General features: G+C 33.3%; 2 protein-coding genes and 1 non-coding gene across 5 annotated transcripts; all 3 read left to right on the top strand.

Annotated features, from left to right (window-relative positions):
• Positions 1–858: 858 nt before the first annotated feature.
• LOC107895977 (zinc finger protein 5) lies at positions 859–1,458 on the top strand. Its single transcript, XM_016821154.2, has one exon. The coding sequence runs from the start codon at positions 859–861 to the stop codon at positions 1,456–1,458; it is 600 nt and encodes a 199-aa protein (XP_016676643.2).
• A 3,500-nt stretch (positions 1,459–4,958) lies between these two features.
• TRNAT-AGU (transfer RNA threonine (anticodon AGU)) lies at positions 4,959–5,032 on the top strand. The gene has a single exon. It is a non-coding gene; the product is annotated as a tRNA-Thr (tRNA).
• Positions 5,033–19,340: 14,308 nt separating this feature from the next.
• On the top strand, positions 19,341–24,283 carry LOC107896638 (uncharacterized). Of its 3 annotated transcripts, none has more exons than XM_041102531.1 (6): positions 19,341–19,619; positions 20,599–20,803; positions 20,953–21,011; positions 21,119–22,927; positions 23,086–23,215; positions 23,306–24,283. In XM_041102531.1, the coding sequence occupies exons 2-6, from the start codon at positions 20,686–20,688 to the stop codon at positions 23,968–23,970; spliced, it is 2,781 nt and encodes a 926-aa protein (XP_040958465.1). In that variant the 5' UTR covers positions 19,341–19,619; positions 20,599–20,685; the 3' UTR covers positions 23,971–24,283. The 3 variants fall into 3 exon arrangements, with proteins under 3 accessions (XP_040958465.1, XP_040958467.1, XP_040958466.1); XM_041102533.1 differs by having other exon boundaries at positions 19,618–20,366; XM_041102532.1 differs by lacking the exon at positions 19,341–19,619 and adding an exon at positions 19,684–19,753.
• Positions 24,284–24,736: the final 453 nt, after the last annotated feature.

Here is a 24,736-nt window from a genome sequence, read left to right as displayed (position 1 = left end):
AACCCAATTTTTAACTTTTGAAAGAGACCAAATATGTTATTTTTATATGTAATAAAAAACTAAAAAAGATTAAATTAAAGTATTAATGTTTGAAAGGGATTAAAGTTGAATTTGTACCACAAAGTACGTCTGTTTGTACCTTGTGGACCCTTTAATCGATTATTATGTGCATATAAAATTGGATTTAAAATAATAAAATGATTAAATGTTTTAAGCTTTTACATAATAAAATGTTTTTCCGTCCATATTAAGCTATATGGATAAGTACTAATGCTTTTGTAATTTTTCCATCCTGTCCTGTAAGAAGAAAATTGTGTGTGTAATAATCCACGCTTCAAAATTATTGGAATCGGTTGGACTACCAAACGCCTAGACAGTGAGAACTGAGTGCCATCATTGACATGATATCTTTTCCATATAGACCGTGCACCAAAAGGGAAACCATAGTACTGTAGTATTTCATGTTATTTGGATGATGGATATATGCCTTTGAATATCTCATATAATTCATGCTGGAGGGGTCCTTACACATGTCGTAACCTAATGCGTTATTGTTGTTTGTAAACTATGAGAGTGGGATATGTTTAAAAGGAGATGATGCAGAACCGCTGGTTAAAGTGAAAGGTTAGGACCTACTTTTTCGCACGAGTGATTGTTGTCTATTCGAGGAACCCAATAGAAAAAGGTATCCACGGTGAACTCGACAACACTGCCTATTGTTTTGGATATGGTTCGCTCTTTGATATCGAACAAATAATTTATCCCTCTAAAGGGTATTTGCGTCAGTCTGCATGCATGGCAAATGATCCTTTCCCTATATTATAAATTCTATGGAGGATCCGAACGAATTAATACATCATGAGCAAAGCAGCCATTTCAATGAGTAGAAGAAGTGCATCAGAAAACAATGGCGCCGGTGATGAGACCGGAAGGAATAATCAATCTTCAAAGCTAAAGCTTTTCGGTTTCCCAGTTGCAGCAACTCCTTGTGACAACAGGAGATTCGAGTGCCAATATTGTCACCGAGGATTTCCCAATTCTCAAGCTTTGGGTGGCCATCAGAACGCCCACAAAAGAGAGCGACAGGAAAAACCGGCCTCTTCCTTCACTGCCCATCATCATCAACGGTTTCTGACCACTGGCCATGTTATCACTGCGCATTCATTTCGATCAAGGCCGTCGCTTTATGCCAGATCAGGGTTCACAAACTTGAGCCCAAGTGATGAACATGCAGTTGTCTTCCGGGGTCCCTCACCACCGTGTACGCCTATAATTCTAAGGGGTCCTCGTTCTTTGCACGTTGTCGGGGTGCAACCCAGTGAGGGACCTCTCCTAGTAGTACAAATTGAAGTTGACGTGGGGTCTACGTTGGATTCATTAGTAGCTGCGGATGTAAATGAAGAAGGTAACATCGATCTCCGTTTGCGGCTAGCACCATCTGGTACTGCCTCCACATGATCCACCGCTCCCGGATTAACTCAACAATCTATAATTGTAGTTGCGACCTGATCTTATGCTCCTTGTGATTTTAGCTCTCTATCCTCTACATATGCATCCTAATAGACTATAATAATCTAATTATAAGCTTAAACTACTAAAGTTGCTAAGCTATTAGTAAGTTTATATTTTAGCCACTAAATTTTAAAAAGTTATAATTTGATCATTGAACTATTACAAGTTGGTCATTGACCTATTAGGTTTCCCAAAGACATCAAATGCGGGGATGAGTAAATTTACATTTTGGTCATTGAACTACTAATAAGCTTACAATTCAGGCACTCAATCTTTCCACAATTACTCTTTAACCTGATAATCCAAACAATATTAACAACTCAAGCCTCAAACCATAACAAAGTGATAAGTCATAAAAGTAACATATTTTAATTTCATTCTTAATGTGTTTTTTGGATGATTAATTATGTAAAATAGTGAATTTGATTCTATTGATCCTTTAAATTCATGTTTCTATACTTAGGAGAGCATTTGGGAGCGAAAAGAACGAAAAACGAGCCAAAATCGGGCAAATAGAGTTGTTTCCAGGATCCACATGGCCTAGGCATTTCCACATGGGCTGGCCACACGCCCATGTGTCAGCCTGTGTCGATATCACACCCTGCTTTCCAAATATGCAAAAAAAAACCCAATTTTTAGGCTTTCTGAGCATTCTAAAGTCTATAAATATCAATTAGAAGAAGATTTAAGAGACCACTCAAAGAAGATTGAAAAGAACACTCGAAGAAGGCCATCGAAGCCAATTCAGAAGCGGATCTCCTTCAAGATTGAAGATATCCTTTTAAATTCTTTTGAAGTTTTATTGAATTTTTTTATGTCTTGTGGTTTTTCTGATTTTGAGATGTTTTCATTCAGATTTATGAACTAAATTCCCTAAATAGCTAGGGAAGATGAAACCTATGATGAATCTTATTATTTGATTTCTGATTTACATGATAAATACTTGATTCTTGTTCTCAATTATGTATGCTTATTTCATGTTTTAATATTTTTAGGATATTAATTCATATCTAATGTGCTTATTTCAGTGGAGCAAAAGTCCTTGTATAAGAGTAGATCTAGCATAATTGAGTGGAGTTGCATGCAATCCTAGAAATAGGACGACATAAATCTATCGAATTAGAGTCAAATCTAATAGGGGAATCCATAAATCGATTTAATACGACAATAGGGGTTTTAATTAGAAAGAGATTTCAATTAATCAACCTAGAGTTAGTTGTTCTTACTCTCGAAAGAGATATTAACATAATTTAGGGATTTCTACGGATCAAGGCACAAGTGAATAAATCGTTTAATTTTGATTCAGAATAATAAGTGAAGTCTAGGTGGATTCTTTCCTAGGTATTGTCTTTCTCATTGGTTATCTTCGTTTATTTTTCCCATTTCATTCTCTGTTGCGTTCGTAGTTAAATTAGTTTAGTAATTTTAGATTAAAAACAATCACTCCAATCTGTTGGCTAAATAATAGAAAAACGGTAATTACTAGTACTTTTAGTCCTCGTGGATACGATATTCCCTACTCACCATAGCTATACTATTGTTCGATAGGTGTGTTTGTCTTTGTCATAATTATAGTTAGTTTAATGACCATCACAAAGCCATTATCAACCCCATGCCTCATCTCCGACCCAATCAACTCAGCAACCCTTTATTTTTAACCCAATCATCATTTTCCATTTATCCAAAACTATAACCTAAAAAAATATACAATTAAGCTATTTACACACTGTTACCCCAAGCCAGCAACCAAATATCACCATAAGCTTTTATCAAAAAAAAATATCACCATAAGCACAATACAAGCAAACAAAAATACCAAAAAACAAAGCAAATAAAAAAGAAAGAAAGTTTCCTCTTTCAACAAGCCCCAAATAGGACCTATATAAGCAAAAGGGATAAAATAAAATCAGAGGAAAGAAAATCAAAATATCAAAAATAAAAAGGAGACTCAAATGTATCAAATTCAGTCAAGAGTTAGTTAGAGAGTTCTAGGTGATAGAGACTTAATCAAAAAAGTCAAGGAGAAAGACTTGTTGAGAAGAAGAACATATCAGAGTTAGGCGACCATCTAACAATGGTGCATAGAGATCGAAGAGCTTCTCCATTAGGGCTTTGGATTTAAATCAATGAAGTTTTAGGCCATTTCAAGGAAAATTAAACCATAAAGTTGAAAGAAGAGGGAAAAAACTCTGATTCAGTGTGTTTTTTTGCTAAAGGAGGAGGTCGAACGATGGTGAGATTATTGGAATGCAATTGTGATAGAGGCCCGTAAAGCCCTAAAACTTTCAAATAGTTTGGTGACTAACTTGTGACCGAAGTATAAACTTACCAATAATGGAGTGGGCTTTTGTATAGTTTACCTTATGATGAATAGTACTGAGTTAACAACCATCAAACATTCGTTAGTAACCTAGCGACTTAATGACTTAAATGATAACTTTCGAATAATTTAATGACCAATTAGCAATATTTTAAAATTGAGTAACTAAAGTGTAAACTTACTAATAAGACATAGTTTACTCTAGTTATAATAGATCAAGATTACCTTTGGTTTTAGGTTGAATCGATTGAACATGACTATTCAACCATTTAGAAAAATTAAAATATATATATTAATAACAATTAAGAAAATTTTATAAAAAAATTAAAAATTATATAAAAAATAAAGAAATTATGAGAAATTATATTTAAAAAAATCAAAGCTGAAAAAATCAAAATATAATGGAAAAGGCTAATTTTTATTAAGACAAAAATATGATTTTTTAACTGTTTTTTTTAATTGTTTTTTTTAGTTTGAATTGATTATATTTTCGATTTTAGGTCCAACTGTTTGATCAAGACTCTTCAATTATTTATAAAAATTAAAAAAATTATAGAAATAAAATAATATTTAAAAATTATAAAAAAAATATTTACAAAAATCAAAGATGAAAATGAATCAAAAGGCTGTTTTTTTAAACAAAATCTGATTTTTAACAGTTGTCTAACTTTTATCTTAGAAACGATTTTCAATTAAATCCTCATCTAATTTAACACAAGCATGGAATCCTCAAAGTTGCAATCAATAGGCTAAAGTGCTTAAATGTTACATTTAATATTGGGTATTATCTAATTGGATGAGCTCAGGAAACATAAACCAGGTCCCTCTCTCCTCATCTCCATAAAAAACCATCATCATCTTTTTTGTTTTCTGATATTTCTGTAAAGCTTTGCCCATTTCGACATTAATGGCATGTATTGGTGGAAAATGGAAGCTTGAAATGCAAGCAGGGGCCCTCTTGTAAACCTTTACTCGCTCCCAAGGAACCGCACCATGGATAAAAGCTTCCTGTTTTAGCTCTTCAGACAGAGCCACTTTTGCTCATACATGTGCAAGGAATTCTGGAATAGAATATATACTAGTTATATGAATGTATATAAGTAAATAACCGAATCGTTACCATCTGGCTCTTGTAGCTCAGTTGGTTAGAGCACCCGTTTAGTAAGTGGGAGGTCTTGAGTTCGACTCTCAACAAGAGCAAGATGTAATTTATTTTCTCTTTTGGGTCTTTAAATTACTTTCTATTAAGTTTCCACCAAGGCCTTTGTAGCTCGGTTGGTTAGAGCATCCGCTAATTAAGCGGGAGGTCTTGAGTTTGACTCTCAACAAGAAGAGCAAGGTGTTTTATATAATCTCTTTTGAGTTCTGACATGTAATCTACTTTAGTCATAAAACTTATGGTTCTTTTAATTACTTTCTATTAAGCTTTCAGCAATGCTCTTATAGCTCAGTTGGTTAGAGCACCCCTTTAATATAATTACATTAAATTAAAATTTATATATAATTTTAAGATTTATCTTTTTAATTTATAATTAAAATCTATAGTCTCTTTATATATTTGACTTAAATAACTCCTAATTAATTTTTTTGGATCTATAGTCTCTTTATATATTTAACTTAAATAACTCCTAATTAATTTTTTTGGACAAGAATCACTCAACTTTTAAAATTTTATATTCAAATTTAACTGTAATATATACGTGTCTTCTTTTAATTTTTGAACAATATGATTATGATACATTAATACATTGATTTGCATTAGAAATTAGTATTATCATTTATTACTAAAAACACAATTGTTTAGTACTTTATTTTATTTTTGTTTAATAAATTTTTAATGAATTTGTCAATCACTAGGATTAATAGGGAAGGAAGGTAGCGGTTTACACAATGGTTTGTTTAGTGAAGGTAGGGACATGAATCTCTGGTGAAGGAGTTTATTTTTTCTGGCAGAAAAAAGTGAGTACGTGAGTGTGTGGGAGTTGTTTGCATGGTCCTTTTATAGTGGGAGACAAACTTCACTACGTGTCCTGAGGCAATTGATATGGAAGTTTGATTTGATGCTTTTGGTAGTGACGATGATACTACGTCTAAGATAGGACGCTTGGTAATCAATGAATTTGGACTTCCATGCTGGTTGGTAGGTTGACTATGCATGCTCCTTTGTGATGTCGGTTCCGTCAGGAGACACGTGTCATAATCTCTTTAGGTACACCAAAAGATCCATGAGGTTTACTACGTAGGTATAACAATTGTCCCCCAAGCGAGAGAAGGTTACAAAGTGACCTTCTCGAGCCTATTGAAGAAGTTCGCATCATAGGTGTAGATATTGAAGGTTTGGCTAGCTAATTAGAATTTCGTTTCAAAGCACTATGTACTTTATGTGTGCTTTTATTTTATTTAAGTTCTTATTTATACATGTATCTATGTTTGAAATTTGAAATTTGAATTATTGAGGCTTTTTAGCTTTTGTTGGATTTATGGTGAGGTAGAAAGATTCATATATATAAATTCTTATGTATTTAATGATGAAACTGTTGAAGCGTGCGACATATTATGACGTATTTATTGGGTTCCCAATGTAACTGTCATTATCATTACTATTAAGCTATACGTGTCAAGTTATGATTGGAGCAACTTTTTGCGTATGAAAGTAGTGCACACGTGAGTGTGTGGTAAATTAGTAAGTTTCGAAGTGATTTAATGGTTTTTGCTTTAACTTATTTTATCATATTGCTTTTAACATATTGTACCACATATTATTTTGATGGTTTTTTATGTTTAAAATGGATAATTGAGGTATGGAAATGAAAGGTATTGATTTGGCATGAAAATAGAGCATTGTGGCATGTTTTGGGGTCTCCTGCATGTAGGGTGCGGTACCCTTAGAGACAAGCATTGATACCTAATTTCTAGAATGAAAAAATCTACAATAACTTAGCTGGGGTGTAACACCCCTAACTCATATCCATCGCCAAAACAAGGTTACGGAGCATTACCGGAGTTTACAAATCAAATAAACAAACATTTCATATAATATAACATTCATGTCAGAAACCAATCAAAATCAAACATATTGTCCTTTATATGAGCCCTTGGGGCCCAAAATACGCGTTAGAAATAAGTCGGGACTAAATCGGGCACTCAAAGATTTTTCAGAAAACATTGGAATTTTTCAAAACTGCAGGGATCACATGGCCGTGTGACTCACACGATCAGGAGACATGCTCGTGTCTCAGGCTGTGTAGGCATTCAAAATAGGGACACATGGTCATGTCTCAGCCTGTGTCCGTGCCCGTGTAACTCTCTGACTTGGGTCATACGACCAAGTTACATACCCGTGTGCTAGGTCGTGTGAGCATACTGACTTTCATTCTTAAAAAGATATAGAGGACGCACGCCGTGTCACTTGGTCGTGTGTCACACACGGCTGAGACACACGCTCGTGTCTCTGCCCGTTTGGAAGAGAATAGGCTATTTTTCAAGCTACATTTCTCACCCAAATTGACATCAACCTAGACTCAACAAATTGCACATCATCAAGCCATAACAAGACATTCAAAACAAGCTAAAATCAAGTCTTAGACATGTATTATCACCACATACAACCAATATGCCCTTAGGCACCTCAAATGACAACTTAGAAACATGTCAACTAAGCATCCAACCTTACCTAAATAATTACCTAACAAAGTTACCCAAGTTCACTACAATTCAAATACATACATACATACATACATACATACATACATACATACATACATACATACATACATACATACATACATACATACATACATTCCTAATTACGAGTATTCAATAATCACACCTTCTACCGATTTGAAAACTTAATTACGATTACCAATTTAAAACCCTCAATTAAACAGTATTAATGAATCGAAGAAAACTCAAATGGGAACACTTACACGTTTCAAAACTTTGACGAATGAAAATACTAACCGTTTAATGAAGCCACAGAAACTAATGGCGCAAAACTACAAAGATTTAATACTCTAACAGTGAAAAGAAATAACCAAAGACACAAGAGAATAATGGCGCAAAGAAAATTCAATGGGCAGCAAAATCAAAAACTTGAAATTGAAAAAGGGAGAAAGAGTTAGACGTGAAAGAGGAGGATAGACTAAAGCAACGTGAGTCAATTTTCTTGGGATTACTCTCCTATTTTTTAATAAAAATAAATCAAATAAAATGAAACAAATTAAAAACTTAACCAAATTAAATTAAAAGGATTTAAAAAAAAAACTTTCACCTATCAAAATTTTTAGAATTAAAACCAAAATAAATAAAAATTTCTTATTAAGTGACTTAGGGGTTTTGAACACAAAACCTAAAAGATTACTAACACCTAGCCACTAAACCACTAAGCTTATAGTTGACTTTCAAACACAAAAGAAAACATAAATGTCTAATCGAATCCTGCTTGACTCAACCAACAGATTTAAAACTTCCAACCCCATTTTCGAGGTGTTACAAAAATACCGCCAAAGTGATCTCTTCTGTGTTGATTAGTTTATTTAAAATATTAAGATGATTATATGTTTTTGTGATTCATACGTTTATTGATTGATCCAAAGGTAAGTTAATATTTGGCAGAATTTTAACGACACCTGTGGTGATAAATGTGTGACAGTTATAATGTATTTTATGTGAGCAATAAGTTAGTCTAAAGATTAATTAATTGTTTGACATTATTTATTGTCAATGTTTGATTGCTACAACAAGAGTATCACTTACTATTAATATTACTATCCAAAGACTTGATATTAATGTTGTATTTGGTAACTAGAGATGAGATTGACCATTGTCTTGAATTTATTGTTTATTTATGAATATTGATGTGAGTTTGTTTTTATTTGTTCTATATTTAGCAAGTTCATCTTCTGCTGCATTAATATCTGCTAATATAAATTATATACCCATGTTTAATGGGACTAATTTTAATGAATGGAAAAGACACTTACTTATAGTGCATGGCTGTATGGACATAAACCTTACATTAAGGGAAGAATAATCTGCACCTCTCATTGCGAAAGACACCCCTGATGTTAAGAGGGATTTTGAGAGGTGAAATTGTTCAAATCGCATGAGTCTAATGATCATGAAACACAGCATTTTAGAAGCCTTTAGGGGCATAAAATCTGAAGAGATTACTCAGGCCAAGGGTTTCCTTGATGAAATTGAGAAATGTTTTGCTAAAAACGATAAGGTTGAGATGACATCACTTTTGACTTTTGATGTCTATGAAGTATAAGGGTCAAAAGGAGAAATGGACTCTAAATGAGCTCATTTTTCATTGTGTTCAAGAGGAAGAAATGTTGAAACATAATAAGTCTGAAAGTGCTTATTTGGCCAATACCCCTAAAGACAAGGGTAAGAAAAAAAATATCAGAATGAAGTTGCTAAGGGTCCAGCTCAAAAGAAGCAACAACAAGCTACAGTGAGTTGTTTCTTTTGTAACAAGTTTGGACACGTGAACAAAGAATGTATCAAATATCAAGTCTGGGGTGCAAAAAAAGGTATAATTCTTAATTTGATTTGTTTTGAAGTTAATTTAGCTTCAATACCTAGAAACACTTAGTGGATAGATTTTGGTGCTACTACTCATATAAGTGTTTCTATGCAGGGTTGCTTGAGTTACCGAAAGTCAAGTGATGGTGAAAGACACATCTTTGTAGGCGATGAAAAATCAGTAGAAGTGGAAGCAATTAGGCATTTTGATTGTTATTGGAAACTGGTTTTTATTTGGATTTAAAAGATATTTTATTGTACTATCATTTAGGCAGAATTTAGTTTCTATTTCTTTGTTGGACAAATTTGGATATTATTGTTCATTAAAAAACAATCAATTTAGTTTGTATTTAAATTTAAATGTTGTTGGAGTTAGTTATTTAAATACTTATGGCAACTTTTATTTGATAGAAACAATTGCATCCTATAATGAAACCTTGTATGTGGAATCACATGGCATTAAAATCAAATTAAATAAGAAAAATTTAGCATCCTTATGGCATAATCGCTTAGTTCATATCTCAAAAGTTAAAGTTGAATGCCTTATGTCTGATGGTATTTTAGAGTCCTTTGACTTCACGAACTTTGATGTCTGTGTCGATTTCATTAAAGGAAAACAAACCAAAACTAAGAGATTGGGTGCAAATAGATCTTCAGACATCTTAGAATTAATTCATACTGATATTTGTGGGTCATTCCTTATGGCATCCTAGAATGGTCAATAATATTTCATAACATACATAGATGATTACTCACGTTATGGGTAACTATATCTCATTCATGAAAAATCTCAATCTCTGGATGTGTCCAAAGCTTATAAAGATGAAGTTGAGAATCAACTCAACAAAAGGATTAAGAACGTTAGATCTGATCGTGGTGGTGAGTACTACGGTAGATATGATGACTTAGGTGAATAATGTCCATGACCATTTGCGAAATTCTTAGAGAAAGGCGGTATTGTCCCACAGTACACCATGCCAAGATCACCCAGTATGAATGGTGTAGTTGAAAGATGAAACAGAACTCTTAAGGATATTGTAAGGAGTATGATTGCTCATTCTACCTTACCTGAGTCCCTTTGGGGAAAAGCATTAAGACAATAGCTTACATTCTGAATAAAGTACCCACTAAATCAGTTGCAAAAACACAATTTATGAGCTATGGACAGGCCAAAAGCGTAGTCTAAAGCACTTTCACATTTGGGGATGTCCAGCTGAAGCAAGGCCTTATAAGCCACATGAAAAGAAATTATACTCTAAAATAGTGAGCAACTACTTTACTGATTATTTTGAGTGATCTAGGGGGTATAAGTTTTATGATCCCATAATTAGGAATATTTTTTAGACCAAAATAGTAACATTTTTTGAGTATGTTGAGTTTGGAGGGAGAAATAAGGTTAAAGATATTACTTTTGAGGAGGAATTGAATTCTAACTCAGTTCCTACTATCACTTTTGACGATTTTCAAGTTCTCATACTTATCATTGATCAAGAAGTGAATCCAGAACCTCAACAAGACAATGTTGAACAACTCTCTATTCAAGATGGGGTAATTGTTCCGGAAAAACAAACTCAACAACCTCAAGAATAAGTGTCATTAAGGAGGTCCACAAGAGAAAGGATAAATGATATTTCAGACGATTATGTTGTATTTCTCCAAGAACATGAGGATGATAATAAAATGATGGAAGATGATCCAAGACCATGAAAAGTTCTAATTCTCAAAACTAGATTGATGCCATGAAAGATGAGTATAAGTCTATGCAAGACAATAAAGTTTGGGAACTTGTCCCATTACCTGAAGGTGCAAAACCAATTGGTTGTAAATGGATATTTAAAACCAAGAGGGATGCAAATGGAAATGTTGAGAGGTATAAGGCGCGTCTTATAGTTAAAGGATATTCTCAGAAAGAAGGCATTGATTTTACAGAGACTTTCTCTCCAATTTCATCAAAAGACTCTTTTAGGATAATCATGGTGCTTGTTGCTCATTTTGATCTTGAGTTACATTAGATGGATGTTAAGACTGCATTTTTCAATGGTGACATTGAAGAGAAAATTTATATGGTGCAACCAAAAAATTTTGAATCGAAAGAACCAATGAATATGGTTTGCAAATTGACAAAATCCATCTATGGACTCAAACAAGCTTCCCGTCAATGGTACTACAAGTTTCATCAAGTAATTATTTCATTCAGTTTTGATATGAATATTGTTAATGATTTTGTGTATCACAAATTTCAGTAGGAGTAAGTACATATTTCTGGTTCCATATGTCAATGACATTTTGCTTTCCGCTAATGATATAGCCTTATTGCACGACCAAGAGGTTTTTATCTAAGCATTTTGAGATGAAAGATCTTGGGGACGCCTCTTTTGTTTTAGAAATTCAGATACATCGAGATCGATCTTGGGGTATTCTTGGATTGTCACAAAAGAGTTATATTGATAAAGTATTCAAAAGGTTTGGCATGCCAAGTTGTAAACTAGGTGACACTTTTATCGCTAAAGGAGACAAATTTAGTCTTGCTCAATGCCCTAAAAGTAACCTTGAAATTCAAGAAATACAAAAGATTCCCTATGCATCAACTGTTAGGAATCTAATGTATGCTCAAGTATGTACATGTCCGGATATTGTGTACATTGTTGGAATGTTAGGCAAATATTTAAGCAACTCTGGTATGGACCATTAGATAGCAACCAAGAGGGTTATGAGGTAAAGGATTTGGTGGAATTTTGAATAATAATGGATAAAAAAATGGTATAAAGTGTTTTAAATATTATAAATAATATAGAAAATATGATGTTAAATAAATAATAAAAAACATTAAATAAAAATATTATTGATTATTAGAAAAGTTTAGGAAATATTTATTTAATAATGTAATTGGCATCGATTAATAATAAATATAAGTGAGAAGGAATTAATAATGAAAAATGTAATATTTAAGTTTTTGATTATAAGATTGCGAAATGAATAAATGTGAATGAATTAAAATATTTAAATATTTAATAGTGTAATTGGCATAAATTAATAATGATTTGAATTATTAATATGAGTTTAATAAAATGCGAAAGAGTTATGTATAACCATTTTTTTAAAAAAACATAGAAGAAAATCCACCGTTTTATCATTATATAATTTTTTTTTCATTTCAAAATGTAATTATACTACACAAGATATACCCTATTTCATGACACATCTTTAAGAGTTTGCCAATATGGCATGTTTTCTTTGTTTTTTCTTTTTTTTTCTTTTTGAAACTCTTATGGTAGAATGTTTATGGGTTGGGGAGTCCGCGAACAATTAGAAGGCTTCAACATACGCTAAAACTTAATCATCCCCAATTTTTATGGAGAGGAACCTGGATTCACGAAGGATAGATGGTGTTCGTAGAAAATATGGGTTCTATAACGAAATTGATGTACCAGCTGAGGGTACGAGAGGTAGGCTTTGTTTGGGATGGAAATGAGATGTATCTATAAATTTAAAAAGTTTTTCGAAGCATCACATAGATGTGGAGATTCAGGAAAACTCAGATGGGGAAAAATAGAGGATGACGGGTTTCTATGGCTCTCCAGATGTAAGGGGTTGATTAGAGGTTTGGAATCTTTTAAATGGTTTGGTCAAGATCAAAGTTTGCCTTGGACGGTATAGGGAGATTTTAATGAGATTCTTTAGTCCTATGAGAAGAAAAGTGGGTTACCACAGGAGGAATGGCATATGAAGGAGTTCCGACATATTTTGACTAAGTGTCAGCTAGAAAATTTGGGATATGAAGGACCATGGTTTACATGGGAAAAAGGGAACTTTGCATTAAACAACATTAGAGAGAGGCTAGATAGAGGAGTGGTGAACTCGGCTTGGTGGTTGAAATTTCTTGACTTTTCTCTTTTCCATTTTATACATTTGTTTTCTGACCATTGTCCATTCCTTTAAACTATTAAACAAGAGGATATGGGGAAACCACTGTACAAATTTCTCTTTGAATCATGGTGGACTTTAGATGAGTCTTATGAGCCTGAGATTCGTAGATTGTGGAGTGTCAGTGGGGGGATTGTTCTTGAGCGTCTGGAATTTTTATGTTTAGGTTTGCAGAAGTGGGCTGATTCGTTGAAAAATAGAAATAGGAGTAATATAGAAACGCTTCAGAGAAAATTATGTGATTTGAATTTAGGGATCAAAGATGAGATGAATATTATGGAGCTTTTAGATGCAAAAGTGACACTGAATTTGGAGATAGACAAGGAAAAATGTTATTGGGAGCAAAGGGCGAGAGCTAATTGGCTAAAATTAGGGGATCAAAATATGACCTTTTTTTATCGGTTTGCATCTCAACGTCATCGAACAAATCGAATTAGGGGGTTACAAGACGAGGACGAAAGATTTTAACAGAGCGAGGAAGTATGTTAAATATAACAAATACTTATTTCTATAATCTATTCTCATCTCAAGGTTCTAACAACTTGAATCATATTTTGGAAAGGATGACACAATGTATAATGGATGAGCAAAACATGATTTTATCATCAAAATATGAACTGGAAGAGATTCTTACTGCGCTAAAAGAGATGGCCCCAACTAAAGCTTCGGGTCTTAATGGTATACCCGCTTTGTTCTATCAGAAGTATTGGCATATTGTAGGCTAAGATATTGGTTCCTTTTATCTAGATATTCTTAATAGAGGCACTTCCTTATTGGAGATCAATCGTACTCACATTGTTCTTATTCCAAAAATGTAAATCCGACCAGGTTAGTGCATTTTCAACCCATTAGTCTATGTTCGGTTCTTTATAAAATTATCTTGAAAATAGTGGTAAACCGGTTCTAGAAAGTGTTAAATGATTGTATCAATGAGGCACAAAGTGCTTTTATTCCGGGTCAACAAATCACATATAATGTTCTTTTAGCATATGAGGTTTTGAATGTTTTCAAAAAAAAGGGAAAGAGATGTTTTTTTGCATTGAAACTTGATATGAGTAAAGCATACGATAGAATGGAGTGAATGTTATTGATGGAAGTAATGCTAAAAATGGGTTTTTTTTCAACTGGTTGGGTTTATTTCATTATGGAATGCATTAGTATGATTTCTTATTCCGTAGTGCTTAACGGCGAAACAGGAGAGGTCGTTACACCAGCTAGGGGCCCTAATCAGGGTGATCCACTTAGCTTTTATCTTTTTCTAATATGTAGTGAGGGTGTTTCAGGCTTTATGAGATTAGCGATGAAGGATGGTTTATTAAAAGGGCAAAAATCTATCGTTGAGGGCCAAAAATATCTCATTTATTATTTGCCGATGATTATATTCTTTTTGGTGAAGCCACAAGAGAAGGAGCCTTAGTCTTGAAGCAGATTTTGCAGGAGTATGAGAGAAGTTGGATCAATGTGTTAACTTTGATAAATCAATTATTTTTTATAGTTCAAACATACAAGAACAAAAAAGTAGAATGATCTCTGAAGAATTAGAGGTACGTTTTTCATTAGACCTAGAAAAATATTTAGGTCTGCCTAATATGGTGGGACACAAAAAGAAACAAGCTTTTAATTTGTTGAAAGATCGTATGCTAAGTCATATTAAGAGGTGGTGTGTGAAGTCATTATCATAGGTAGGTAATAAGGTATTTATAAAAAGTGTTCTTCAGGCCATCCCTACTTATGTTATGTCCTGTTTTCTTTTACCAAAGTCCCTATGCTTAGATTTGGAAGGAATTATTAGTTGATTTTGGTGGCAAAAGCATGGGGGAAAGAAAGGGATTAATTGGTGTTAGTGGTTGAATTTATGTGATCTCGAGGAGAATGGGGGAATGGGTTTTCGAAGTTTAACAAATTTTAATTTGGCACTTCTAGCAATGCAAGGCTAGCATTTAATGACTAATACAAACACGCTATTGACAAGATCGCTAAAAATAAGTATTACCCGAAGTCGAATTTTATGAGTTCAAACTTGGCAGCTTACCCTTCTTATACCTGGAAGATCATATGGTCTACAAAGGGATTACTCCAAGAGGGTTTGTACAGGCGTGTGGGTACTAGTTCCAAAATTAATGTTTGGACAGAGGCGTGGGTTCTTGGATTGGATGGGCACAGAATTCAGATAAGATCTACTGGCCAAAATATAGTAAATGTCTCTGATTTAATTTATCAACAAATTGGGTAGTGAGATTTTTAGTTGATTACCAATATGTTTAGTGTTGAGGAAACAAGGAAAATTCTATGTATTCCTTTAGCACAGACACTTCAGGAGGATACGGTTGCCTAGTGAGGTGAGGCGTCTGAGGTGTTCCCGATTCATAGTGGGTACAACATTCTTATACAAAATTCATTTTTATTTAAGCCTTATACTAGAATCAAATAAATTATACAAATTTTTTCAAGAAGTTGTGGAAACTTAACCTGCTGGAGAAGATAAAAATTACAGTTTAGAGGATTTTTCGAAATTATATTCCTAATTTCTACAACCTCTACAATAGAAGGTTAATGGGTCTCCGGTGTGCCCAAGGTGTTTGAATGACTCAGAAACTCTTGAGCACTCGTTTCGGGATTGTATCACTACAGTAGAAGTGTGGAACAAATTAAACATTTACTGGTATATGGAGTTCGCTGTTGTTATCTTTTAGGATTGGCTTGATAATTTATTTTCTACCTCGTCTAACTAGATTTGCAGGATGGTGGGGCGTACCTTTTGGGTGTTATTGACTAAAAGAAATAAATATGTGCATGATGGGATAAAAAATCAGGCTCAAGTAATAGTAGAAAGGATTAAAGCTCAATTAGAAGAATTAGATGCCTTAAACAAACTGTTACTTGTTGCCCAAGTTGAGATTGTAAGATGGAGGCCTCTAGAGAACGATTTCATAAAGATAAATTTTGATGGGGCTTTTCAAGCTCATTCCCTGAAATCATGTTCGGGGATTGTTATCAGAAATTAAAGGGGGTTGTTCTAGGGTCAACAATAATTTTTAATAATCACATACCAACGAGGTTTGTTGCGGAAGCTATTACATATCTCCAAGCAGTCCGATTGGGCATTGATTTAGAGTTTCAAGATGTGGTGATGGAAGGCAATTCACTTACGGTGATAAATAAACTACAGGAAAACAGGAAAGATGATTCATGCAGCAGTGCTTGCATCTTAGATCTAAACTCTTTGAGGAAGAGATTTAGAAACTGTGTATCCTGACATATTCAAAGGCAGGGGAACCAAGTGGCTTATCTTTTGCCCACTAAAGGATTAAGGGGGGAAAGGAATACTTATCTTCTTAACGGGGTGCCGGATTTTATAGAGGAGGCAGTGGAGAAAGATCGATGGGGAACAATTGGGGGAGTATCTTTGGTACTGTGAAATGAAAATCGAGTTTAAGGTATTGTTGGGTCGCTCACTGATCTGGGAAAACAATAGTGAATGGAAGTAAGAGTCATGAGAAAAAAATAAATAGTGGTGATTTTCAGGCCATTGTTGAACGCTTCTGATTCTAAAAGCTATAAGGATCTAGTTTTGGGAAACGAAATATTTGGAAATAGATTTTTTGTTGTGATATGTCTTTTTAAAAGGCAGAGTCCATTAATTAGGCCGAGGTATAATTATTGTTTTTAGGAAATGATATTTGACTGGTTTTAGTTTTTCATTTATTATGGTTGTTGGACTGTTTTTTTATTTATTAATATACTCCAGCTGTGTTATTTCAAAAAATAAAAATAAAATGCGAATGAGTTAAAAAGCAATAATCTAATAATTAAAATTTTGAAATACTAATATTAAATAAATAATGGTAATTGAATTTTAATGAATTCATGTGAAATACATAAATGTGTTAACAAAATATGATGATGGATAAATAGAGAATAGACCTGATCATGGGCTAGGCTGTCCACCCGAAAAATGAGAGGGTTTAGACAAAAATATAGATCCAAGAAATAGATTTTGACAAAAAATGAAGCTCGTTTTCTAAACAAGTCGGGCCTCAAGTAAAATTTTTTTGGCCTGGGTCCAACTCAGCCCGAATAAATTAATTATTTTTAACAAAAATTATCTTGCTGTTTTTTGTTGTTGTTGTTCTTGGTGTTTTGGAGTTGTTTTTGCTGTTATTTTTGTTGCACTTTTTGCTGTTATTTTTGTTGTTTTAGCTGTTTTGTACTATTATTTTTGTTGTTTTTGCTGTTATTTTCTTAATGTTGTTTCATTGTTGTTTTTAATATTATTTGGATATTGTAGAACTTATGTGTTGTTGTTAATTTTGTTACTATTTATTTAGTTGTAACTATCTTAGTATAAAGAACTTTTAAAGTATTTTAAATTTGTTTATTATTTTAAATTTGTTTTAATATTTTTAAGTGTATTTGATATATTATAATTTTTTAAAATTTGTTGTATGTAATAAAATAATCTAGAAATAATAATATGGGTTAGGTCAGATCGAGTCGAATTTGGCTTCTATAATTCGATTTAGGCATGAACAAAATTTTAAACGTATTTTTTGGACCGAATCAAGCCTAGACCTAAAAAATTGACCTAAAATTTTGTTGAGATAGGCCCACGACCCGTTCTAATAGAGAATTAAAAAAAGAAAGTATAATTATGTATAGTGTAAGGAAATTGTACGAGATAAGTATGCTTAAATAACATATATAAAACTTTATTACATTTAATAGTTTTATAATAATATTTATAACTTATAATTTATTAAAATTCCAATCTAATGTTATATATAATTTTAAGTGCTTGAAAATTTAGGTAAAATTACATTTAATAGTTTTATAATAATATCTTTGTAAATATCCAAATTCGCTCATGTGAACGTTTTAACAAATAATACAATCATAAATTACATAAATATTTATTCGAAAATATATTTTAATTCAAAGATATTTATTAACTTAATATACAAAGCTATAAATATAAATTTATGTCTCAGTGACAAAAACTTTAAGCAATTAATTTAAGCAAGTAGCTGGAATATTGCCCTTGCTAAAATTGGGGTCCAAGGAAATTCAATGTTCTTAGGATGGTGTTAGAAAATGGAAAATGGTTCTGATTTTTAGTTTTTAATATTATGTATTATTAATGGTGTTAGTGTGAGTCATTTTGGGTTACTAGAGGTACATTTTACCGTTTATATTCAGGATTTATGATTATCCTTTTAAATAATGTCATCTTTAAAACTCGAACTTTATTTTCTTATTGAAAGTGTAATGTGTCTTGCCATTACATTCAATCACTTGTTAGTTTACATCAATCTTTATAGTTTAATGTTAATTAAAATAAGTTATTTTAATTTAATTTTTTTATGTCTTTAATTTTTTGTTGAGAGGTTTTCTATGCTATAAATTATAATTTGATTCTAGTTCATTTTTATTAAATACAAATAGAAAATAAAAATATTACCACTTTATTAATTTTAAATTTAAAATTTATTAAAATATAATGTACCTTCGTACATTGCACAAGTTTAAAACTAGGTATAATTATTTAAGAAAAAATATTTATTTTATTATTACGAGATATTGCACGATCACAATAGGAGTAGAATTTTTAAAAAAATTACTTTTAAAATATTTATGAAAATAATAAAAGTAAAATTTGATGCATTTTTTGAAATAAATATTTTTAAATTAAAAAATATGGGTGTTCTTAAATTTATTTAATAAAATATATTAAAATTAATTAAATTCATAAATTAACTTCTGATATCGATTAAAGGCCCACTTGAATTTTTTTAAAAAATAGGCCCATTTGATTAGACATTGAATTACCAAGTGGCCTCAAATTTACAGAAAAGGGATTTGAACACGTGTTTACCAATCCACTAAGTAGTACACAAACTAATGGAAACCCACTTGTAAGTTTATCAGAATTCCCAGGAACAGTCAAAAGTCTGTTTGGAATTTGAAATCTCGACCCTCTTAAAAGAGACGTTATAGGCTTTTTAATTCCACTTCGTTTTAATAATGATTTAAATTAAATTACAAAATTTTAAGCAAAACAATTTTAATTTTATTATTTAAAAAAAAATGGAAAACCCCTATGCTATTATTTACTCTGTCTCCATTTATTGCTTTGAACTACATCACACATTCACACATACACACAAACACACAGTCCTTTTCTCACTCTCAAAGGAGGAGCCTTTCACTTTTGTTTCTCCCAAAAATCTCAAATTTAAGCTGAACCCCATTGCAATGTTCTGTCTTTTTCTCTATATTTAATTTGAACCATGAAATATTGTTGCATTTAAGCTGATCTCATTCATTGGTTTTCTGTGTAAGTCTTTTTCTTCCATTTAAAGTTCTGGGTTTCTTTTTGTTTCTTTTTTTTTTTTTGGGGGGGGGGAATTTGGCAATTGCTTTTCTTATCAAATTGCTGTTTATTGATCATTGTGTTGTTGGTTTGAGCCTGTATGTTTATTTGTTGTTTGTCAAATAATTGTTTTCTTTAAAGGATTGTGCCCTTAAAATATTTGAATCTAGTCTTCTTGATGGATGTTGAATTAAATTGAATTGCTTGCTATATTATAGGGGCAATTTCTCTCTTTCTATCATTCTCAGACAGCCTTTTATTTGCAGATTTTATTAGAATTGGGATCTAAGGTGTTTTTTTTGGTAAAATGAGAGTATGCAATTAGTTTCTACAATTTTTTTTTTTGTTAATCCCCCTTAGTACCATAGGAACTTCATCTGTTAAAGCTAATTTCAAATGGTATGATATTGTAGAGATGTTGATATAGAAGGGCTTTGACATTGTAAGTTGCTTGTCACCGGAAAGTGTGGGAATAAAAGAGCTAAATATCTTAAGAATGAGTGCATTGTGATATAGATTTAAGATGGTGACAATGTGATTTTTGTGTTCATTTCATGTTCTTATATTGTCTTGTTTGTTTGACAAATTTTAGCTGTTTGAAATTCTGCCAAGTCAATGGCAGAAAAAAAGGTGTACAATGTCTAGTTAAGTGGGATGAAAAATGAAGATACAGATGCTACATTTGGCTTTTGTGTTTTTAGAGATCTCAGGGTAAGAAGAAACTAGTTCATCTCCATTGATAGGCTTTTAACATCCTTTTTATAGGGTACCAGATAGATATCTGATCTTCCATTTCATCTGATAAAATATTGACTGAAATTACAAAGAAAGCTCCTATCTTGGAGTGTTGAATAGCATGCATATGCTTTTTAGAAAAAAAAAAAAGTCAGAATTTCAATTTGGTCCATACTTAACTGTTTGTTGTGTCTAATAATGTCTGCAGATGGATTTGGCTGGTGGAGTGGAGTTTCTGTTTCTCTTGTATCATTTGCTTGTATAAGTTAAGCAGTTCAAATTCTGCTTTTACACAATGGGGGTTGACAAAGAAGGACCGAAAAATGGAGGTTATGTCGGTGGATTTTTTCAGCTATTTGACTGGAAAGCGAAATCTCGGAAGAAGTTATTCTCTAGCAAGTCTGATTTTCCAGGTATAACTGTCTTCCCTATACAGATAAGAATGCAACATGTTTGTTGGCTTGCATGGCAAGCATATGCAATTGCAAATTATATTCTTATGCTATAATACCATCTTTTTTTTTATGTTTGCTAATGTTTTCTTTCCCCTTCAATTTTTTAGAGCGATCAAAACAGGGAAAGAGAAATGATGGGAACTTGCCGATGACACGACTCCATCTGGTGAGAAGTAGCAAATCTCAGTTGAATTCAGGGTTGATCCTTTTACACTCTTGAACAGTAGCACTTCAATCGAGATTCCTTTACAATTGTTGCTGTGATTATTGCAGACTGATGAGGATGAACTTGGAGCCGGGACAAGCATAAAGGGAAGTAGCGATTATAGTTGTGCTTCCTCAGTCACAGATGATGATATGTATGGTACTAGGGCCCCTAGTGTGGTTGCCAGGCTTATGGGATTAGATTCATTACCCACATATTCCGAGCCGTACTCCACCCCTTTGTTTGACACTCAATCTCTTCGAGATGCTCATTTCCGGAATAGAAACCTTAATTATCATCATGACAAACTAGGAGTTTATCCTGGAGATCTTTTCAGTAAGATTGAGGGCTCTGCGAGGAACTTTATGGAGTCAATGCCTCAGAAGACAGTCAGCAAGCCTATAGAGAAATTCCAAATCGAAAGTTTGCCCCCTAAGGCAGCTAAAACAATTCCCATTACCCACCATAAACTTTTGTCTCCTATCAAGAGTCCTGGTTTTATTCCGATTAAGAATGCGGCTCACATAATGGAAACAGCTGCACGAATTATTCAGCCTGGCCCACAAGCCACAACTAGAGCCAAAATGCCTCAGGTTGGTTCGTCCTCAGTGCCGGTGAAAGTTCGTGATTTCAAAGAAAAAATGGAGGCTGCGCAAAAAATGCCTGTGGTCAGATCTTCTTCTGTGCCCTTGAAAGCTCAAGATTTAAGAGAGAAAACAGAATCTGCACATAATACATCGAGGCTCACTGAAAGGACTAGAAGGCCAGTTGAGTCAAATGCGGCCAAGTATCTTAAAGGACAATCTTTGAACAAGAGCTGGAATGGATCCATAGAGACAACATCACCCAGGACTTCTGATACTGAAGAAATTTCTTCTGCTTTAAAGAATAAAGGGAAGTCGATATCACTTGCAATCCAAGCTAAGGTCAATGTGCAGAAAAGAGAAGGATTAGCTTCGAGCAGCAACCGGAATTTGTTAGGGTCGAAAGACCAGAGTGAGGTTAAGTGTAGTCAAGCCTTCAAGAGTCAACCAAGTACTCAAAAGAGTTTGCATAAGAAACCTTCAATGCACAATTCTTCTAGTGTACTCAGGCAGAACAATCAGAAGCAGAACTCTATAGCTGATAAGGACAAATTACCTTCAAAGAATGCGGGTGCCAATTCGCACAGTAGAAAAGTGCTCTCTGGGGATTCTGCTTTTGCGCAACATAGAATGTCAGTTAAAACTGTTGGAAACTCCAAAACTGGCTCGAGGAAGTTGGGCTTAGTTACAGCGGATAGCGAAAAAGGAGGTCCATATTCCAGTACAAAGAACCCGAGGAAGAAAAGATCAATAGATAGGGATTTCCATTTTGAGAAAAATCAGGTTGTTGATAGTGTGTTGATTGACAGAAACCAGAAGGAAGATCATCCTGTTACAGAAAGGAACATCAGCTGGGTTGAAGATAGCAAGAAGAAAGGCATGGATGTTGTCTCATTCACATTCACAGCCCCGCTTACCCGTTCAATGGAAACATCTCAGGTTTCTCAGAAAAATAACAGCTTTTGCTTGGATAATCGGGGTAAGAGATTGTTGCTTGACACTGAGAGTCTGAAGTTGCCTTCATCAGGATATAATGTGATAGGGGGAGATGCTTTAAGCATGCTTTTGGAACAGAAGCTAAGAGAATTAAGTAATGCGGTCGAATCATCTTGCCAAAAGTCTCTCAATTCAGGATCACCTTCTAGTTCTACATCATTTTCACAAGATTTTGCGCAAAGCACTCCTAATGCTTTTAATAGCTTGCCCCAGTTACATGATAAACTTGGTAGTTGTCACAGTTCCGATCTTTCCTCTGCTGATTTTCAACTGCTCGGATTGAAACACAAGCTTCAGGTAAAAGATTTAGCATTTCAATCTGCAGCTTGATTGTGTGTCACCTTTGAGGTTTTAATGGTTAACCATTTTTCTTCTCAAGCATGAGAGACTGTTGTTATCAAATGCATCAAAACTATTTCATGAATTGATATTTAACATTGTTATGGAACATTCAGGGAGGAGTTGATGAATGCAGTAGCAGCCCTCTTGATGCTTGGCAACCTAGTCCAGTTTCTATCCTTGAACCGACGTTTTCAACTGAAAGCTGCAACTCTTCAGATAGCACTGATAGTTTCAGTATAGAAGGTAAAGCTCGTGGCTTACCCTTTATGTTCAATACTGAATCTATGCTATAAGTTTTTCAATGGGTATACTAAAGCCCGGATATTATTTCAGGAAGTAAGCAGTGTTCATCTGTCCAAGCTCAGGAAGTTCTTGGGCTAAGTTCTTTAAAGAAGCTACGCTCACTAGAAGCTGATACAGAGTTATCAGATTCTGCTTCCTCCATGTATTCAAGAACTGTGGCTAAATGTAATGAAAATATTGTTGTTATGTCAGAATCCATGAAATCATCCAACTGGGAACTAGAATATGTGAAGCTGATACTGTGTAACGTGGAGTTAATGTTCAAGGACTTTGCCTTAGGCTGTGCTCGTGAAACTATAAATCCTCATCTCTTTGATCAGTTGGAAAGCCGAAGTGTTGGATTTGGACGTGATGGTGAGTCGAGGCTAAAATGGAAGGTACTATTTGATTCGGTCAGTGAATGCATGGACTTGAGATGCAGACGGTATGTTGGTGGAGGATACAAAACGTGGACGAATGGGATGACAATCCTGAGACGAAATGAGTGGCTAGCTGAAGAAGTGTACAAGGAGATATGTGGGTGGAGAAGCATGGGAGATTGCATGGTGGACGAGCTTGTGGACAAAGACATGAGAAGCCAACATGGAAAGTGGCTGGATTTCGAAGTAGATGCGTTCGCACTAGCAGCAGACATCGAGGGTCAAATACTGAATGCCTTGGTTGATGAGATGATTAGTGAGTTCTTGCCATTTTAAAAGCTTTGTCAGTAATGGACGGTGGTTGAGTTTATGCACATGGAAAATGGGTTGGCTTCTTTAAAGTTGATGATGCAGCAATCTGTATATGGGGGGGACAATGAGGGCCAAATATTGAAAGCTTTTTTGGCAGCTGAATATGATCATCAATGACAGCCATGATGTACTCTTTAAGCATTTAGTTTTGTTTTGTCACTGCAAAATTTCTAGTGTATGTTGTTTCTCTTCATATATATATAGAGAGAGTTATCATCCCTTGGGGATCTTATTCTTGTAATCGTGAAAGATTCTTTAAAGTTAATTCTTCAAACTATTGTGAAGTCTCTCTTTCAAGTCAATTTAATGAATCACCAGTAAAATAATAAATGGAACATATATATATATATATAAAATTAACTGTACAAATGGTCACTAAATTATGAAAAGTTAAATTATGAATTTATGGTCACTTGTATTATTTAATTGTTATATTTTGATTACTCCATAAACTTTTGCTATCTCCCTAATAAAACAATGACGATAGCTCTAAAAATATTCTAAAAAATAATAATATTTTATTTTATTTTATTAAAATTCATAAATTTATTTTCTACGATTATAAAAACATTTTTTAAAATGTGTGATTATGCAAATTTTAAAAAATTGAATTTTATAAAATTCTGATAAAAATTAATCGGATATAATCCTATACTTCTATATGATTTGAAAAGAAAATATATTATTATCCCTCTATGTAGACCTAATAAATCATAAACCCACGTTATAT

Source organism: Gossypium hirsutum, chromosome D10, assembly GCF_007990345.1.
Source record: "Gossypium hirsutum isolate 1008001.06 chromosome D10, Gossypium_hirsutum_v2.1, whole genome shotgun sequence".
NCBI lineage: Eukaryota > Viridiplantae > Streptophyta > Magnoliopsida > Malvales > Malvaceae > Gossypium > Gossypium hirsutum.
The sequence above is the reverse complement of the archived record's forward strand: the minus strand, read 5'-3'. Positions and strand labels throughout refer to the sequence as shown.

What these genes read in the sequence shown, in the direction of transcription:
- LOC107895977 (XM_016821154.2), top strand. Translation starts at nt 859, where the DNA reads ATGAGCAAAGCAGCCATTTCAATGAGTAGAAGAAGTGCATCAGAAAAC.
- LOC107896638 (XM_041102531.1), top strand. Translation starts at nt 20,686, where the DNA reads ATGGGGGTTGACAAAGAAGGACCGAAAAATGGAGGTTATGTCGGTGGA. An exon ending in GATTGAAACACAAGCTTCAG is followed by an intron (nt 22,928 to 23,085) that starts GTAAAAGATTTA and finishes TGGAACATTCAG; the next exon opens with GGAGGAGTTGATGAATGCAG. An exon ending in TGATAGTTTCAGTATAGAAG is followed by an intron (nt 23,216 to 23,305) that starts GTAAAGCTCGTG and finishes ATATTATTTCAG; the next exon opens with GAAGTAAGCAGTGTTCATCT.